At 45.4% G+C, this 14,054-nt stretch overlaps 1 protein-coding gene across 1 annotated transcript; it reads left to right on the plus strand.

Moving 5' to 3' along the window:
* The first annotated feature begins 4,422 nt into the window (after nt 1-4,422).
* On the plus strand, nt 4,423-13,749 carry selenoi (selenoprotein I). The gene is made up of 10 exons (XM_029002741.1): nt 4,423-4,603; nt 6,227-6,295; nt 6,747-6,855; nt 7,028-7,102; nt 7,794-8,056; nt 8,149-8,257; nt 8,444-8,492; nt 9,501-9,681; nt 9,793-9,975; nt 11,699-13,749. Exons 1-10 carry the CDS (start codon nt 4,547-4,549, stop codon nt 11,804-11,806), a joined length of 1,203 nt encoding a protein of 400 aa, XP_028858574.1. The 5' UTR covers nt 4,423-4,546; the 3' UTR covers nt 11,807-13,749.
* The last annotated feature ends 305 nt before the right edge of the window (nt 13,750-14,054 follow it).

The raw sequence follows: 14,054 nt of genomic DNA on the forward strand, positions 1-14,054 counted from the left end.
TGTGTCACCGTCCACCAATCAGCGTTTGTGGGCGGTGCTAGCCACAGTGGGCGCTGTTTTCGCATGTTTTTCTTTTAACACAGAATACCATGAAAAGAAAACTGTCATGTTGTTGCTTATTCTTTTCGGTTCCTTAACTCGTTTATGGATGGGAAAGTCCTGTTTGATCAATGGATCTTGAAACCATCCTGATAGCTTCTCCATTAATGAATAATCAGACTATCTCTCAGTTTCACAATGGTGGATTGAAATAGTCCTAAAAACTTTTTAAATGGCGAATTTCACTAAAGTTCTCTCTTGGTCTACTATCAGACATTACCTACGAACATGAAACTGATCCAATGAGTCCAAAGCTTGTTATTATCAGCAACTTCAGTCAAGCCAAAAATGCTATAATATATATATATATATATATATATATGTGTGTGTGTGTGTGTGTGTGTGTGTGTGTGTGTATGTATGTGTGTGTGTGTGTGTGTGTGTGTGTGTGTGTGTGTGTATGTATATATATATATATATTGCAATTAATAAAAAAGTGATTAAAACAATGGCCACTGTCTGAAACTATAACACCGGGTAGTCTCCAATGCCTATGAGTTAAGCCCCGCCTAATAGTAGCTCTGAACCCTCTCAGGTCACAGGGTCACAGAACAGTATGTGCACTAGAGTAGAAGAGCTATTCAAGGCATTTTATACATACTATTGTATATTGTTGTGTATGTACAACAAATGGCATTTGATTTGCATGTGCAAAGAATACACAATTCATATGTCATGTTTCTTGTGGCTCTATGTGGGGGGCTAGTTTGAACTGATCCACTGCAATAAAGAGCCCTAGTGAAGCAGCTACAATAACTCCTCTTTACATGGTGCCATTCTTTGAATACCACTCTGTACCATTATTCAGTGTTTGACTAGATAAATATAATTGCATTATAGTTTTACTCAGGTGTAGGTAAACCTGTGTGGCACAAAAATAGTCTGTGCCACAAAACTAATTTTATGGCTAAATGAGCTTACACCTTCTTGCATTTTTGTCCACAGAAAGATAAACCCCTCAAAAGCAAGATGTTGTCACCTTATTTTGTTCACAGAAATTAAAGTGAAGTTATTGTCATTGTGAAACACAGCACAGCATGTACGTGACACCACAAAATGTGTCCTCTGTGTTTAACCATCACCCTTGGTGAACACCTATTCACAGGTATTATTATTATTATTATTATTAATGAACAAGATTGACATTAGCACAGAAAATCATTTATTGTGATGTAGGAAAACTAGAAAAATTACAGTTTTATGAAAAAGAGTAATTTTGTCCACTAAATGCATTCTGTCTACAACAAAAAAAAAGTAATTTAGTCTACAATAAGCATTTGGTCAATTACAAAGTAATTCTGTTCACGGAAAGTCATTTTGCGAATGAAATGTTTTGTTTTTGTTCTACAAAGAAATCATTTTGCATTTTGTCACCAGTATAAAGTGGTTTTGTGGACTAGAAAATTATGGGGCCACGTTCTCACCTCTCTGATGTGTGTCTACATCAACATCAGCCGGTGCAGTAATGCTGTGGTCGTCTCTGGTCACTGTTCGGAGCTCGTAGAGATTTTAGCAGTCAGATGTGGACCGTTCTACACCCCTAGACAGTCATCGCTGTAAACATCCCACCCAGCGCTAGCAATAATGTTAAAGCTAGTGGTGCACTCGGTGAACTCTACATCAGCAACCTGCAGACAGTCTACCCGGACGGCTTCTTCCCGTCGTGGGATACCTTTACTTTACTTTACTTTATTTAGCAGACAATTTTGTCCAAAGCGACTTACAAGAGGAAGACACCAGCAATTCTCGTTCGATTTCTATAGAATATTGAGTTTACAAACTAAGAGCACTGATAAGGCTCAAACTTGTCAGTGAAGAGCATGATACCTCAACAATGCAAACCTCAAATCAGTACTGCCACAATTCCATCAGAACATTAACTTTGCAACATGGGTGGTAGTAGCCTAGTGGGTAACACACTCGCCTATGAACCAGAAGACCCAGGTTCAAACCCCACTTACTACCATTGTGTCCCTGAGCAAGACACTTAACTCTAAGTTGCTCCAGGGTGACTGTCCCTGTAACTACAGATTGTAAGTCGCTCTGGATAAGGGCGTCTGACAAATGCTGTAAATGTTGTAAATGTTGTGAATGAGGGGACAGCATGTTAGACCTAGGCTACACCCCTCCCCCACCTCGGACATTCAGACCACATCTCCATACTTCTGACCCCAGTGAACACAACCTCAGTCACTAGCTACATCGGCAAGAGTGTTGAAGATGTCACCGTCTCCAAGTCCATCATCTCTGCTAAGCTGCACAACCTGGTGAAAATCAGGGACTCTGCCTTCCAGTCCAAGAGGTTTATTCTACAGCCATATCCAACCTGTCGCGGGCCATTAAGGGGGCAAAGCGAGCTTATGCAGAGAAAAACAACAGCCACTTCATGTCTTCAAAGGACACACGGAGCATGTGGAAGGGGATCCAGACCATTACGAGCTACAAGCCAACACACCAGGCCTTCAGCAGTGACCTCTCCCTGCCAGATGAGCTGAATGAATTCTTTGCACGGTTTAAGGCAGAGATCAGGGAGCCACAGAGGAAAACGACTCCCTCTCCCAATGACCAGGTCGTCTTTCTTTCCACGGGTGACGTCAGGATGACCCTCCGCAGAGTCAACCCGCGGAAAGCAGCAGGACCAGACAACATTCCTGGTCGGGTGCTACGGGAGTAAGCTGACCAGCTTGCAGACATCTTCACAGTTCAGCCGTGGTACCCACCTGTCTCAAAACCACCAAGATTCTCCCAGTGTGTCCTGCCTCAATGACTACCGGCCCATAGCACTCACACCCATCATTATGAAGTGCTTTGAGAGGCTGGTTCTGAGGCACATGAAGACCAGCTTCCACAGAATCCGGACCCGGTTCAGTTTGCCAACCCGTCATACCGCTCCACAGACGATCTGCTCTTCACACAACCCTCTCCCACCTCGACAAAAAAGAAACTTGCCAGAATGCTTTTTATTGATTTCAGCATTCAATACAGTCATCCCTCAGAAGCTGGTAATGAAGCTCTCCACTCTGCAGCTGGATCTTGGACTTCCTAACAGACCGGCCTCAGTCTGTGTCTATAGGAAATAACACCTCCAAGGTCTTCAGCCTGAGCACAGATTCCCCACAGGTATGCGTGCTCAGCCCACTGCTGTTCACTCTGCTGACACACGAATGTGCTGCACAGTTCAGTTTGAACCACATCATCAAGTTCGCAGATGACACAACAGTACTGTCGATGGGCAGGAGGCCCTGGATGGGCAGGAGGCCCTGGATACTGAAGACAGCAGAGCGCATCATTGGGGTTCCAATTCCAGCCATCTCCCAGCTCTACGAGAAACACCTCGTCTGTCGAGCTCGGAACATAATGATGGACTCACAGCTCACATGCCCTGCTCTCCCTCCTACCGTCTGGCAGACGGTTCCGCAGCATCAGAACTGTAACTGCCAGACACTGCAAGAGCTTCTTCCCCCAAGCAGTCAGAGCTCTCAATGCACTGCCATCACTGGAACACTCTTAAACTCAACAACAACACACTTCCAGCCTTATGCACCTGATTTTTGCACATCTCAACTCATTTTGCAAATCTCTGCTATTTTTGCACGTTTGTCTTTTGTGTTCTGTTTGAAATATCCAACATATCCTACATGATGTTGTCCAGTTATGTCCTGTTCGATCTGTTCATTATACAGAAAAGTTTTACTTTTCTCCTATAGACATAACCTGTACAGTAGTTCGTATAGTTTAGTTTAGTGTGCATATATTTTTTTTTCTTTTATGATTGCACTATGGGATGGTCTGTGTGAAACATTATTTCAATACACGGTATACTGTGAATACTGTTGTACTGACAATAAACCAATCTTGAATCTTGAATAGATGATTATTTAAATTTGAGGCACAAACTTGATGATGAAGTTGATGTGGTGGTTATATAATGAAATAGCCTGGATGAAATACACAGAACGTATTTCGCGCACTTGGGAATCCCTGCTCCTCGTCCCATCCCGCACCTGGTCCTCCATCGTCAACCAGCGGAGTGACGTAATGACGAGCCCCGCTCTGATTGGTCCGGCGCTCGTCACGCGTTCAGCGCGGGCCGTTCGAAGTCACGTGTCGAAGAACAGAACACGCAGCGACACGCGTCCGTTAAGCCGGAGGAAAACCCGAACGGAGACTTTGTGCTGTTTAAAGCAATCTTCATTTAAAACCAAGCTTTTACAAAACCAGCTGACAACAAGAACAAAAGAAACATGTACAGCAGTATGCTAGGTGGCACCCGAAAGGAGACGTCCTTGCTGACTGTGACGTCATAGCGCCGGGCCAATAGGAGCGCACGGCGTGTTCCCCGTTTGGGAGCGTCGGCTCAATGGAGAGCGCTGCGCGGCTTCGCCTCACCGTCTCTCCCCGCAAGTAGCTGGTGCGCCAAGGCGGACCCGTCCTCGTAGCCGCGGCCATGGCCCTGTACGAATACGTCACTCCGGAGCAGCTGTCCGGCTTCGACAAGTACAAGGTACGGCCTCTCGCATCCTCCGCACGCCGCACATGTGCTAGCCTGGGGCGGCTAGTCGGCTCTCTCTCGTCGCTGCCCGGTTTCGGTGTTGTGGGTACACAGCGTTCCTCTTGCCGCCCGCCCCAGTCAAAGCCCGGCGCGCTCTTCTCTTTCTTCTTCTTTTTTTTTTTTTTTTTTTTTTATATTAGATTTTTTTTGGTAACGGTCCTTGTCCCTGGAGCCGAGTAGTTGCCTTTGCTAGCCGCTAAGCGGAGCTCCGTAAGGGCGTGAGAGGAAGAGCCAGTGGTCAGCAGCGAAGGACTTAAACACGCCGCATCCCTCAAATAAGACGGGACAAATCTGCCCGATCAGATATTACTCCGGCTTTCTGTTACGCGCTACACGTATTTACGCATTTCCCCCCCTTTGTAACTAACTGCGTTAGTGTGTGTTGTCTTTTGGCGGAAATTGCTTTAATTCCATGCTTTTGAGTTATAATAAAGATACCGTTATGATCTATTATTATTATGATACACACACTGGTTTGGTCTTGGGTTGGGCACTGACTGTCCAGATTGGGTTCAGTGAGTGGCGGTTCATGACCTCTGACCTCCGTTGTCATTTATTACTACTATATTACGTGACACAATTTGCACTTCACAGAAGAATCCCATTCTTGTAATTAGTTTTACCTGGTGCATGCTGCGTTGGGCACTGGCCGTCCAGATTGCGTTCAGCGAGTGGCGGTTCATGACCTCAGTTGTTATTTATGATTCCCTATGTTACGTGATTTCATTTACACATTACAGAAGTGTCCCGTTCTTGTAATAATTTTACCTTGTGCATTCTTGGTTGGGCACTGGCTGTCCAGATTGTGTTCAGTGAGTGGCGGTTCATGACCTCTGACCTCCGTTGTCATTCTTGTAATATTTTACCTGGTGCATGCTGGGTGCCGGAGACGTTGACCAATCAGCGCAGCTGGTGACTGTTAAGTTACACATTTCGGAGTTTGTTTTACTCGTCATGTGACTGGCTGTGTAGTACCGGTTTTGTCTGCTGTATGTGATATGAAACCGCATGTCCCGCTGTGCTGGAAGGTTCTGCGCTCTACTCTACCGCACTGTTTCGGTCCGAATGGGAATGTTATGATGCTGATATGAATGTTTAACTACAGATCACATGACCCACTGGATGGAGCAACGTTGTGTGTGACGTAGCTATTTAACAGTGATCTATGACCCCTTGTTACACGTCATAGAAAAGTGCTGCATATTTGGAGTTGTGTTTGCACAAGTGTCTGTGTATGAGAAACAGGGTGTGTCCAGGTTGTGTGTGTGTGTGTTACATAGAGACTCACCTGAGATGGTGTAATGGTATGAGTTTCAACCTGACCTGGACAAAGAGATCGCTGAGTGTCTGACACACACACACACACACTGTGTAATGTGAACACAAATCAATCATAAAAACCACATTTTGCTCTGGAAGCTTTTCTATAGTTGAGACTTTTCGGCGACAATGTCAATACTACGAGGCACTTTGATTCTCTTTGACCCCTTTATATTTTTTTTAAATAAATGAATTCATTTAAGTCAGATGGTATTGGCACCTGCATCTGTAACCAAGTCTCATTTCTCTCTATAGTACAGCGCTGTGGACACGAACCCCCTCTCGATTTACGTCATGCACCCCTTCTGGAACTCTGTCGTCAAGGTAAGATGTCATCATTTACATTTGCGCCCTTACAGAGCGCCTTACAATCAGTAGTGACAGGGACAGTCCCCCGGGAGACACTCCGGGTTAAGTATCCTGCTCAGGGACACAATGGTAGTTAGTGGGGTTCGAACCTGGGGCTTTGTGGTCATAGACGAGTGTCTTACCCACTAGGCCACTCCCATCCACATTTCTTCATATTTTTTTTTTCCCCCCCTTGTGTGTAGCAGACATGCTCCTCCCATTATTGATGGCCTGCTCTGGGTCATGGCCGCTGCTGCGTTTTGCTCTAATTGCATTGCATAAATGCAACATTAATGAGTTTTCCTTCCGGATCTGGTTACGTCTTTGATCGCGACCCTCCACTGTGTTTTACTGAACGCTTCGTGCCGTTTTTTCATGTCTGGTCGGCAGGGAGATTTTTAACACTGACCATGCGGTGTGTCTGCAGGTCTTGCCTACCTGGTTGGCCCCAAATCTCATCACCTTCACGGGCTTCATGTTCCTCGTCCTGAATTTCCTCATCCTGTCTTTTTATGATTTTGACTTCTATGCCTCAGGTGAGTGAACAGCATGACTGTCAGGTCCCGCCTCCAGCACCTCCATCTTGGCGGTCGACAGGGTCAAAGTTTTTCCAGCTAATGAGACTCTCACACACCCGCACCATAAAGGGTGTGTGAAACACATGTTTGTAGGACTGAATGTGTGACTCTCTTTTCTTTTTGTGTCCAGCTCAGGGTTACTCGCACGTACCTAGCTGGGTTTGGGTGGCAGCCGGCCTTTTTAACTTCTTAGCATATACACTGGGTGAGTATCATGAAATTTGCATGTTGAGTGTGTGTGTGTGTGTGTGTGTGTACACTGATTATAAAAATGGCTGATTCTCTGGAAAGTGAAATCAAAATGCTGAAAAATATTGTCGTAATATTTATGGATAATGTGGAACATTTAATTTCGATGTATTTTTAAAAATAAATAAAACTGACTGTAAATTTCAAACACTGCTACCTCTAATTTGTATTAATTTCAATATAATTGAAAGCTTTTTTTTTTTTTTTTATCATAGCCTAGACATTCCAAGTTCAGTTTACTTTTAGAACAGTGACATTGTCGTCCCGTGCTTCACACCACCATTTTAGGTGCATATGTTTGTATTGTATAAACATTATTTTACTGAAGTGTTGCACAGTTTTGGCACCCATTATACATTGAAATATTTGGTGGAATAGTTTTGTCTGAATGCTTGTATTGTTTACACAATTTTATATATAGAAATTTGTTTTTAACAAGTGAGACTAGTTTGTATGGTTTTATGTTGAACTACCCAGTAGTAAAGCACAGTTAGTACTACATATGTCACACTTGTTCATAGTTCTGACAACTAGTATGGGGATAAAGTAACGTGTTATGAATGTAGACTACATTCTGCTCACACGTTACGAGGAGTTTTTTTCCATGTTTATCGTGGATTTCATGGTGCATCTCTGTGTGTGCGTAGACGGTGTGGACGGTAAACAGGCGCGACGCACCAACTCCTCCACTCCACTGGGCGAGCTGTTTGATCACGGCCTCGACAGCTGGGCGTGCGTGTTCTTCGTTTGCTCGGTGTACTCCGTGTTCGGCCGTGGCGAGAGCGGCGTGGGCGTGGTCACGCTCTACTTCCTGCTGTGGGTGGTGCTCTTCTCCTTCATCCTGTCCCACTGGGAGAAATACAACACCGGCGTGCTGTTCCTGCCCTGGGGCTACGACCTGTCGCAGGTGGTGAGTGTCCAATCAGAGCCGAGCTTAGTCAAATGCTCTGGTTCTTTAGATTTTTTTCATCATCAGGTGTCACATGACTGTTTGTCTCTTAGACCATCTCTGTAGTTTACATCGTCACAGCCTGGGTTGGCGTTGAGACGTGGTACCTGCCCTTCTTCTGGAACATCTACTACAGAGATGTTTTCATAGTAATGATCCTTGGTGAGAATGTCTACATTATCCATCTGAATGCTGGAAGTAAAGCGCCGGTCCTCGATCAGCCTGCTTCTTCTTGGTCTTTAGCTCTGTGCGGGCTGGTTTTCTGTGGAGAGTTGGTTTGCTTGTTACACCAAATCATCTAAAGTAAAGTTAATAGTCTCCTCCTGCTGCTGCTTTTTTGTTGTACAGGTTGCTTGTTCACAGTCACCCTGCCCATGAGTCTCTACAACGTGCTGAAGTAAGCATCTCCCTCAGTTTATTTATCACATTCGTAGTTATACAGGGTACAACGCGCAGTGAAATGTATCCTGAAATGTGCAGCTTTTAGACAGATTAGCTTAAATCATGTGAAATTAAGTAAAGTGCACTTATAATTGAATGTTTGACACCTGGGTAGCGGATATGCAGAAACCACAAGGTGCAATAGGTAGGCTAAGGTGACTTATGCGACGTCCAGTGTGATACGTCCGCAGTCATACGAGGGGAGTAGAACAGCAGTGTGTGTCAGGATAAGTGTTTTCGTCAACAAAATATCTTTGTCGTCTAACCTTTGTCGTGACTACATGAAATATTCCGTTATATTTAATGGATAATGTTGTTGGCTAATAAAAACGAGATTAAATATGGTTTACAAGATAAAAATACTAAATATACAAAAATATAATTTTTGCAGACGAACTAGTTGTTATTTCTGTTTTGTTGAATTCCGTTATTATATTGTGGTTTCTGGTTCCGTTATCTCTTATCTGGTTGCACAAATTACGTCACTTCTGCAATATGCAACCACAGAATTAATGAGATTTCAGGATGCTTCTGATGGTTGAGCAGATGTCTGGCAGAAAACGACGAAGCGATGTTTGAACGCACTTTCTTTACAATGAAGTGGAAAACAAAACAGAATATGTGGTCGAAAAACATGGAATAAAGCAGAGCGTCTTCCGTGTCTGGAATAGGATGCAGCGTATTCTTGCGTCTGTAAGGGAATACTAATATAATCATATATATCTGGTTTTAATTATGACATGGGTTTGACAGACTTTTTGTTGTTTTTTTTTTTTTTGCTCTGCTAAGTACTTGTAGTATATTGACTGGGTTAAATATAATTGCATTACTCAAAGGTTTTAATTGACTAAAATATTTATAGATAATTCATACTGCTGCTGCAAACTATGTATTTTACTTTGTAAACTTCTACTGGGGAACTTTTAGATTTCGGTTCCATAGTAAATTGCGTGCTTGTGTTCAGGGCGTACCGCAGTAAAACCCTGAAGCACAGCTCTGTGTACGAGGCCTTCCTGCCCTTCCTCTCTCCTCTCCTGCTCTTCATCCTCTCCTCCCTCTGGGTGGCGCTGTCCCCCACCGACATCCTGCAGCAGCAGCCCAGAGCCTTTTACCTGATGGTGGGCACCGCCTTCGCCAACGTTACGGTGAGTGACGTGAAGTGCGTCGTATTGTCAGGTTCTTGCCAATAAGCAGTCCTAGTATCCTGCCATGGGCGGGACCGTGACCTCCCTGTCCATCCGTCCGTCTGTGTGCAGTGTAAGCTGATCGTCTGTCAGATGAGTAACACCCGCTGCCAGCCGCTCAACTGGCTCCTGTTGCCGATGGCGGCCCTGGTGCTGCTGATCCTCACGGGCCTGCTGAACCAGAGTGAGACCGGCGTCCTCTACCTGTGGACCGGCGTGGTGCTGCTGGCGCACGTTCACTACGGCGTGTCTGTGGTGAGACCGGCGCGTTTTCACCACGAATGACATGCAAGAGATGATGTTCACACGTCAGCGTTTTGTAGTCAGACCTTCGTACCATATGTATATATACACACACACCTGGACTTCAACGGCTAATTTACATACCATCACCATGCAAAGAACCTTATATTTAATAACCAAAAGTAATGGTAATGTTTAGTAAGGTTGAGGTTGAAGTACAGCGTACAGAGCACAATGAAATTCTTACTTGAAAACCTCTCCCACGTAGACAGAACATAGAACATGATACATAGAAGGCGAAGTGCAGCAGCAATAAATAATAAGTCACAGAAGGGTGAATATATCTAAGTTGCATAAGAACGTGATTGTGCATAATTTAAGTGACAGTGCAGTGCATACTATGTGTTGTATAGCCTGATGGCACTGGGGTAGAAACTGTTCCTGAATCGTGATGTGCATGTGTGAATTGTCCTGAGTCTCTTGCCTGATGGCAGGAAAGTAAAAAGTGACAGTGCAGGGTGGCTGGGGTCCTTCAGGATGCTCTTGGTTTTCCTGAGACGGCGCGTGGTGTAAATGTCCGTTATTGCTGGGAGTGGTGTGCCTGTGATCCTCCTGTGATCCCTGCTAAATATGATTATAACTAATAATATTTAGTAGGGATGTTGAACTTAATCTCATAATTGAAACGTCAGACGTGGACATTTCTGAATCGATGCAGTGCAGAACATAATCTGTTATCGTAATGATGTTGCGTGGCGATTTTATGGCTAAGAAGTAGTAGCGGTCGTGACTGGCGGCCTGATCTGAGTACAGCCTCGCTTCGGGCAGGAGTGCGGAACGAACGCCCTCTGAACTACGTATACAGCGTTCGATTGGTGTTTCACTGCGGTTTGATCGTCGCTGTTTAACGCTTGTCTGGATTTCAGAAGAAACTGATGCCAAGAAAACGTTGCGTGCGGCGTGTATCCGACGCTGCGTGAACGCTGGTACTGAACGCCCTGGTGGACTCTTTGATTTGCTCCAATGAGCGGAAAAAATGCTCAGTACGTGATCACCTGACTGCACGAATGCCAGAAAAACACCGGTTCAGGTGTCCGTGTGGAAATGATAATCGGAATTGAATTGAGAGACCAGTGAGGGTGATATTTAGTCCAGTAGATACGTGCGACTTTTTGCTTGAAAATGGGAAGGGACTTGGCCGTTCTAATGGTAACAGGAAGTTGTTTCCTCTGCTAAACAGTCTTCGCGCATGTCTTCCTCTTTTAATGATGCTGTGTTATGATATAAGAAGGAGCAGGTCCATCCGTCGCCTTGGAAGCAAGAGTTTGTGTGTGTGTGTGTGTGTGTGTGGTTTTTTGCGCATTTAACACTAGCCGCCACAGTCCTGCAGCAGCGTTCTGGATTATCTGATGAGGTCGTATGGTTTTTTTAAACTTAATTGTGAAGTGATTTGTCATTGTGATGCACTACAGCACAGCACACGGTGCACACAGTGAAATGTGTCTTCTGCTTTTAACCATCACCCTTGGTGAGCAGTGGGCAGCCATGACGGGCGCCCGGGGAGCAGTTTGTGGGGACGGTGCTTTGCTCACTGGCACCTTGGTGGATCGAACCGGCAACCTTCTGATTACGGGGGGCGCTTCCTTAACTGCTAGGCTGCCACTGTATGGTGTAGGTTATTGCAGTAGTCCAGTTTAGAGAAGATTTAACTTCCTGTCTGTCTGTCTGTCCCCAGGTCCATCAGCTCAGTAGTCACTTCAACATCTTTGCGTTCTCCCTGAAGAAGCCCAGCTCCGACTGACAGGAGGAGGAGAAAATCGGCCTGACTGCTGCAGAGGTCTAAGCGCTCACAGCGTCCTCTGCGGTCGACTGACACTGCAGCCATCACCACGGACACATGTGCGCCCACCCCCCCCTCCCCTCCCCAGAGCCCGTCGTTCCAGCTGAACTAAATACACCACAGGCCAGACCCGCAGCTGCGCCACGCGGCCCATGGGCCCTCTGCTGGAGTTCCACCACCAGGCCCATATGGTCTTTCAGGGCAAAGATGAAGGCCTCGTCCTACCGGAGCTCCACCTCAGAACTCCGCTTCAACATTCTCTGGTTCCGAGGCTCTGATGTCAGCTAAGTCGATGAGGTGTGCCTGTTTCCTAAGGAAATGTGCTGCTGCTGCTGTGTAAATCCCCAAAACACACATACACACAACTTGAATGTACAGAACATTGTTGCCTTGGCGACTGGTGCTCTGCTGCCTCCGGTGGCCTCGTCCAGACTGACGGCAGCACTCGGCCGCTCCATCAGTCGCGTGGCCAGCGGGTTCTGGTTCTGTCACACTCTGCAGCAGGAAGCCTGAGGGAGCAGTGGAGGGACATCTGACGTTTATTTATATAACAAGGAAATTTGTACTCTTCATTTGGTTCTCTTAAGACTTTCGTTTTAATAACTTTAATGATACCAACCAATCAGAGGCCAGATGCTGGGCCAGTCCCTGAAATCACAGTCCTCTTTTTCTTTTATTTTTTCTCTAATTTTTTTTCCCCCCCTCTTGGAATGTCCTTGAGCGTTGGTGGTGGTGGTGGTGTCACGCCGATTTTTGTTCTCTCTTCGTTCTCTTCTCTTCTGTTCTGTCTCTGCGGTGTTCCGGCGGTGGCGTGGCGTTTTATTTGAGCTCGAATGAAGAGCGCGCCCGAAGCCCTGACCAGGAGAGGCCGCGCTCGGAGACAGCGAGCCAGGACTCGCGCCGTCCTGTAAACGCCACGCCACCGCTGTTCACCGGCGCCGTCCCCAACTGCTCCCCGCAGCCCATGTTCTCGTTCGCACATATCAGACGGGGGGGGGGGCTTTTTGGGACGTCGCCATGTTGCTAATACTAACATGTTTTATTTTATTTCCCCGCTTCTGTACTTGCTTAGTAAAGGCTTTCACAGGTTCAATAAATGTAATTGTGTGGGTGAGTGCTGTGCTTTCTGATTGGTGGAAGTGCTTTTGTCACGGGGCGCATTGGGACGTGGAGTGGGCGGAGTTATCCTGTGTAACGGTCCAAAACAATACGAACGCTCAGCCACTGCTCTGTACACACATCCAGATCAAGCACTTTACCCTCTGTTGCCATAGCTACAGCTTAACTCCCATTCCTGGGTGAGGCTGACCTCTGTAAATATTATAGATCTTATATATATGTATATTATTTTTTCTTTTATGTTAATTGTTAATCTTTTTTGGACTACGTGACCTTATTTCCCAGATTTGGAAATGCTCCTTACGACAGAAACATGTTTATAATCAGCTTGTTAAAAAGGTTTTTTTTTTTTTTTTTTTTACAGCACTTCCTGTTTATATTTAATTCTGTAAACGGTTTGTTTTACGATGTCGCCACCTTTTTATTTATTGTTACCTATTCACTACTCCGCTTTCTACTCATGGTGCTGTGAAGTTATTATTGTGATGCGGTGCCACTAGGGGGCGCTGCCACCGCACAAAAATTAGCTTTAGAGTTCGACTGGTCAGTATGGGACGGAAATGTGAAGTGACTTTTTTTTCTTTTTCAACCTCACCACGACGATGATAGTGATGATTATGAATGTGTTTTTTGTTATTGGTCCGTAAATGCGACGGCCAGTATGATTCACATGGATTTGTGTGATTTCAGGATCAGTGCTTTCAGCCTCTTTAACCACTAGTTATGAGTTCGGGAACAGACCTCATGTGTAACCCTCCCCTCTCTGTAATACTGGTTTAATAAACATGTGGCCGAATGGTGTGGCCACATCAGCGGTTGTATAACAATGTGGCCCTGGGGCTTTTTTTCCCTTTTACATTTAGCGATTTCTATGTCTGCGTAATTTTAGTATTGGTTCATGGTTCATCGGCAGGCTGCAATTACGAGGAAAGCATCAGAAGTGAAGCTACAGAATCACCTAGAGGGACGACACTCAACTGACCGGACCGTGCCATGTTTTACTTGTGTGTGGACAGCAGGGGGCAGCAGAGCGCTCAATTTCATTTATCACAAGTTGAGGCCCACAGGGTTGGGCGAAATACTTTGATAAAGGAGTGATTTATTGAATCTGTTGGTATAAAATACATTTTAC

The sequence above is a fragment of the Denticeps clupeoides genome, chromosome 14, assembly GCF_900700375.1.
Source record: "Denticeps clupeoides chromosome 14, fDenClu1.1, whole genome shotgun sequence".
In the NCBI taxonomy this organism is placed as follows: domain Eukaryota; kingdom Metazoa; phylum Chordata; class Actinopteri; order Clupeiformes; family Denticipitidae; genus Denticeps; species Denticeps clupeoides.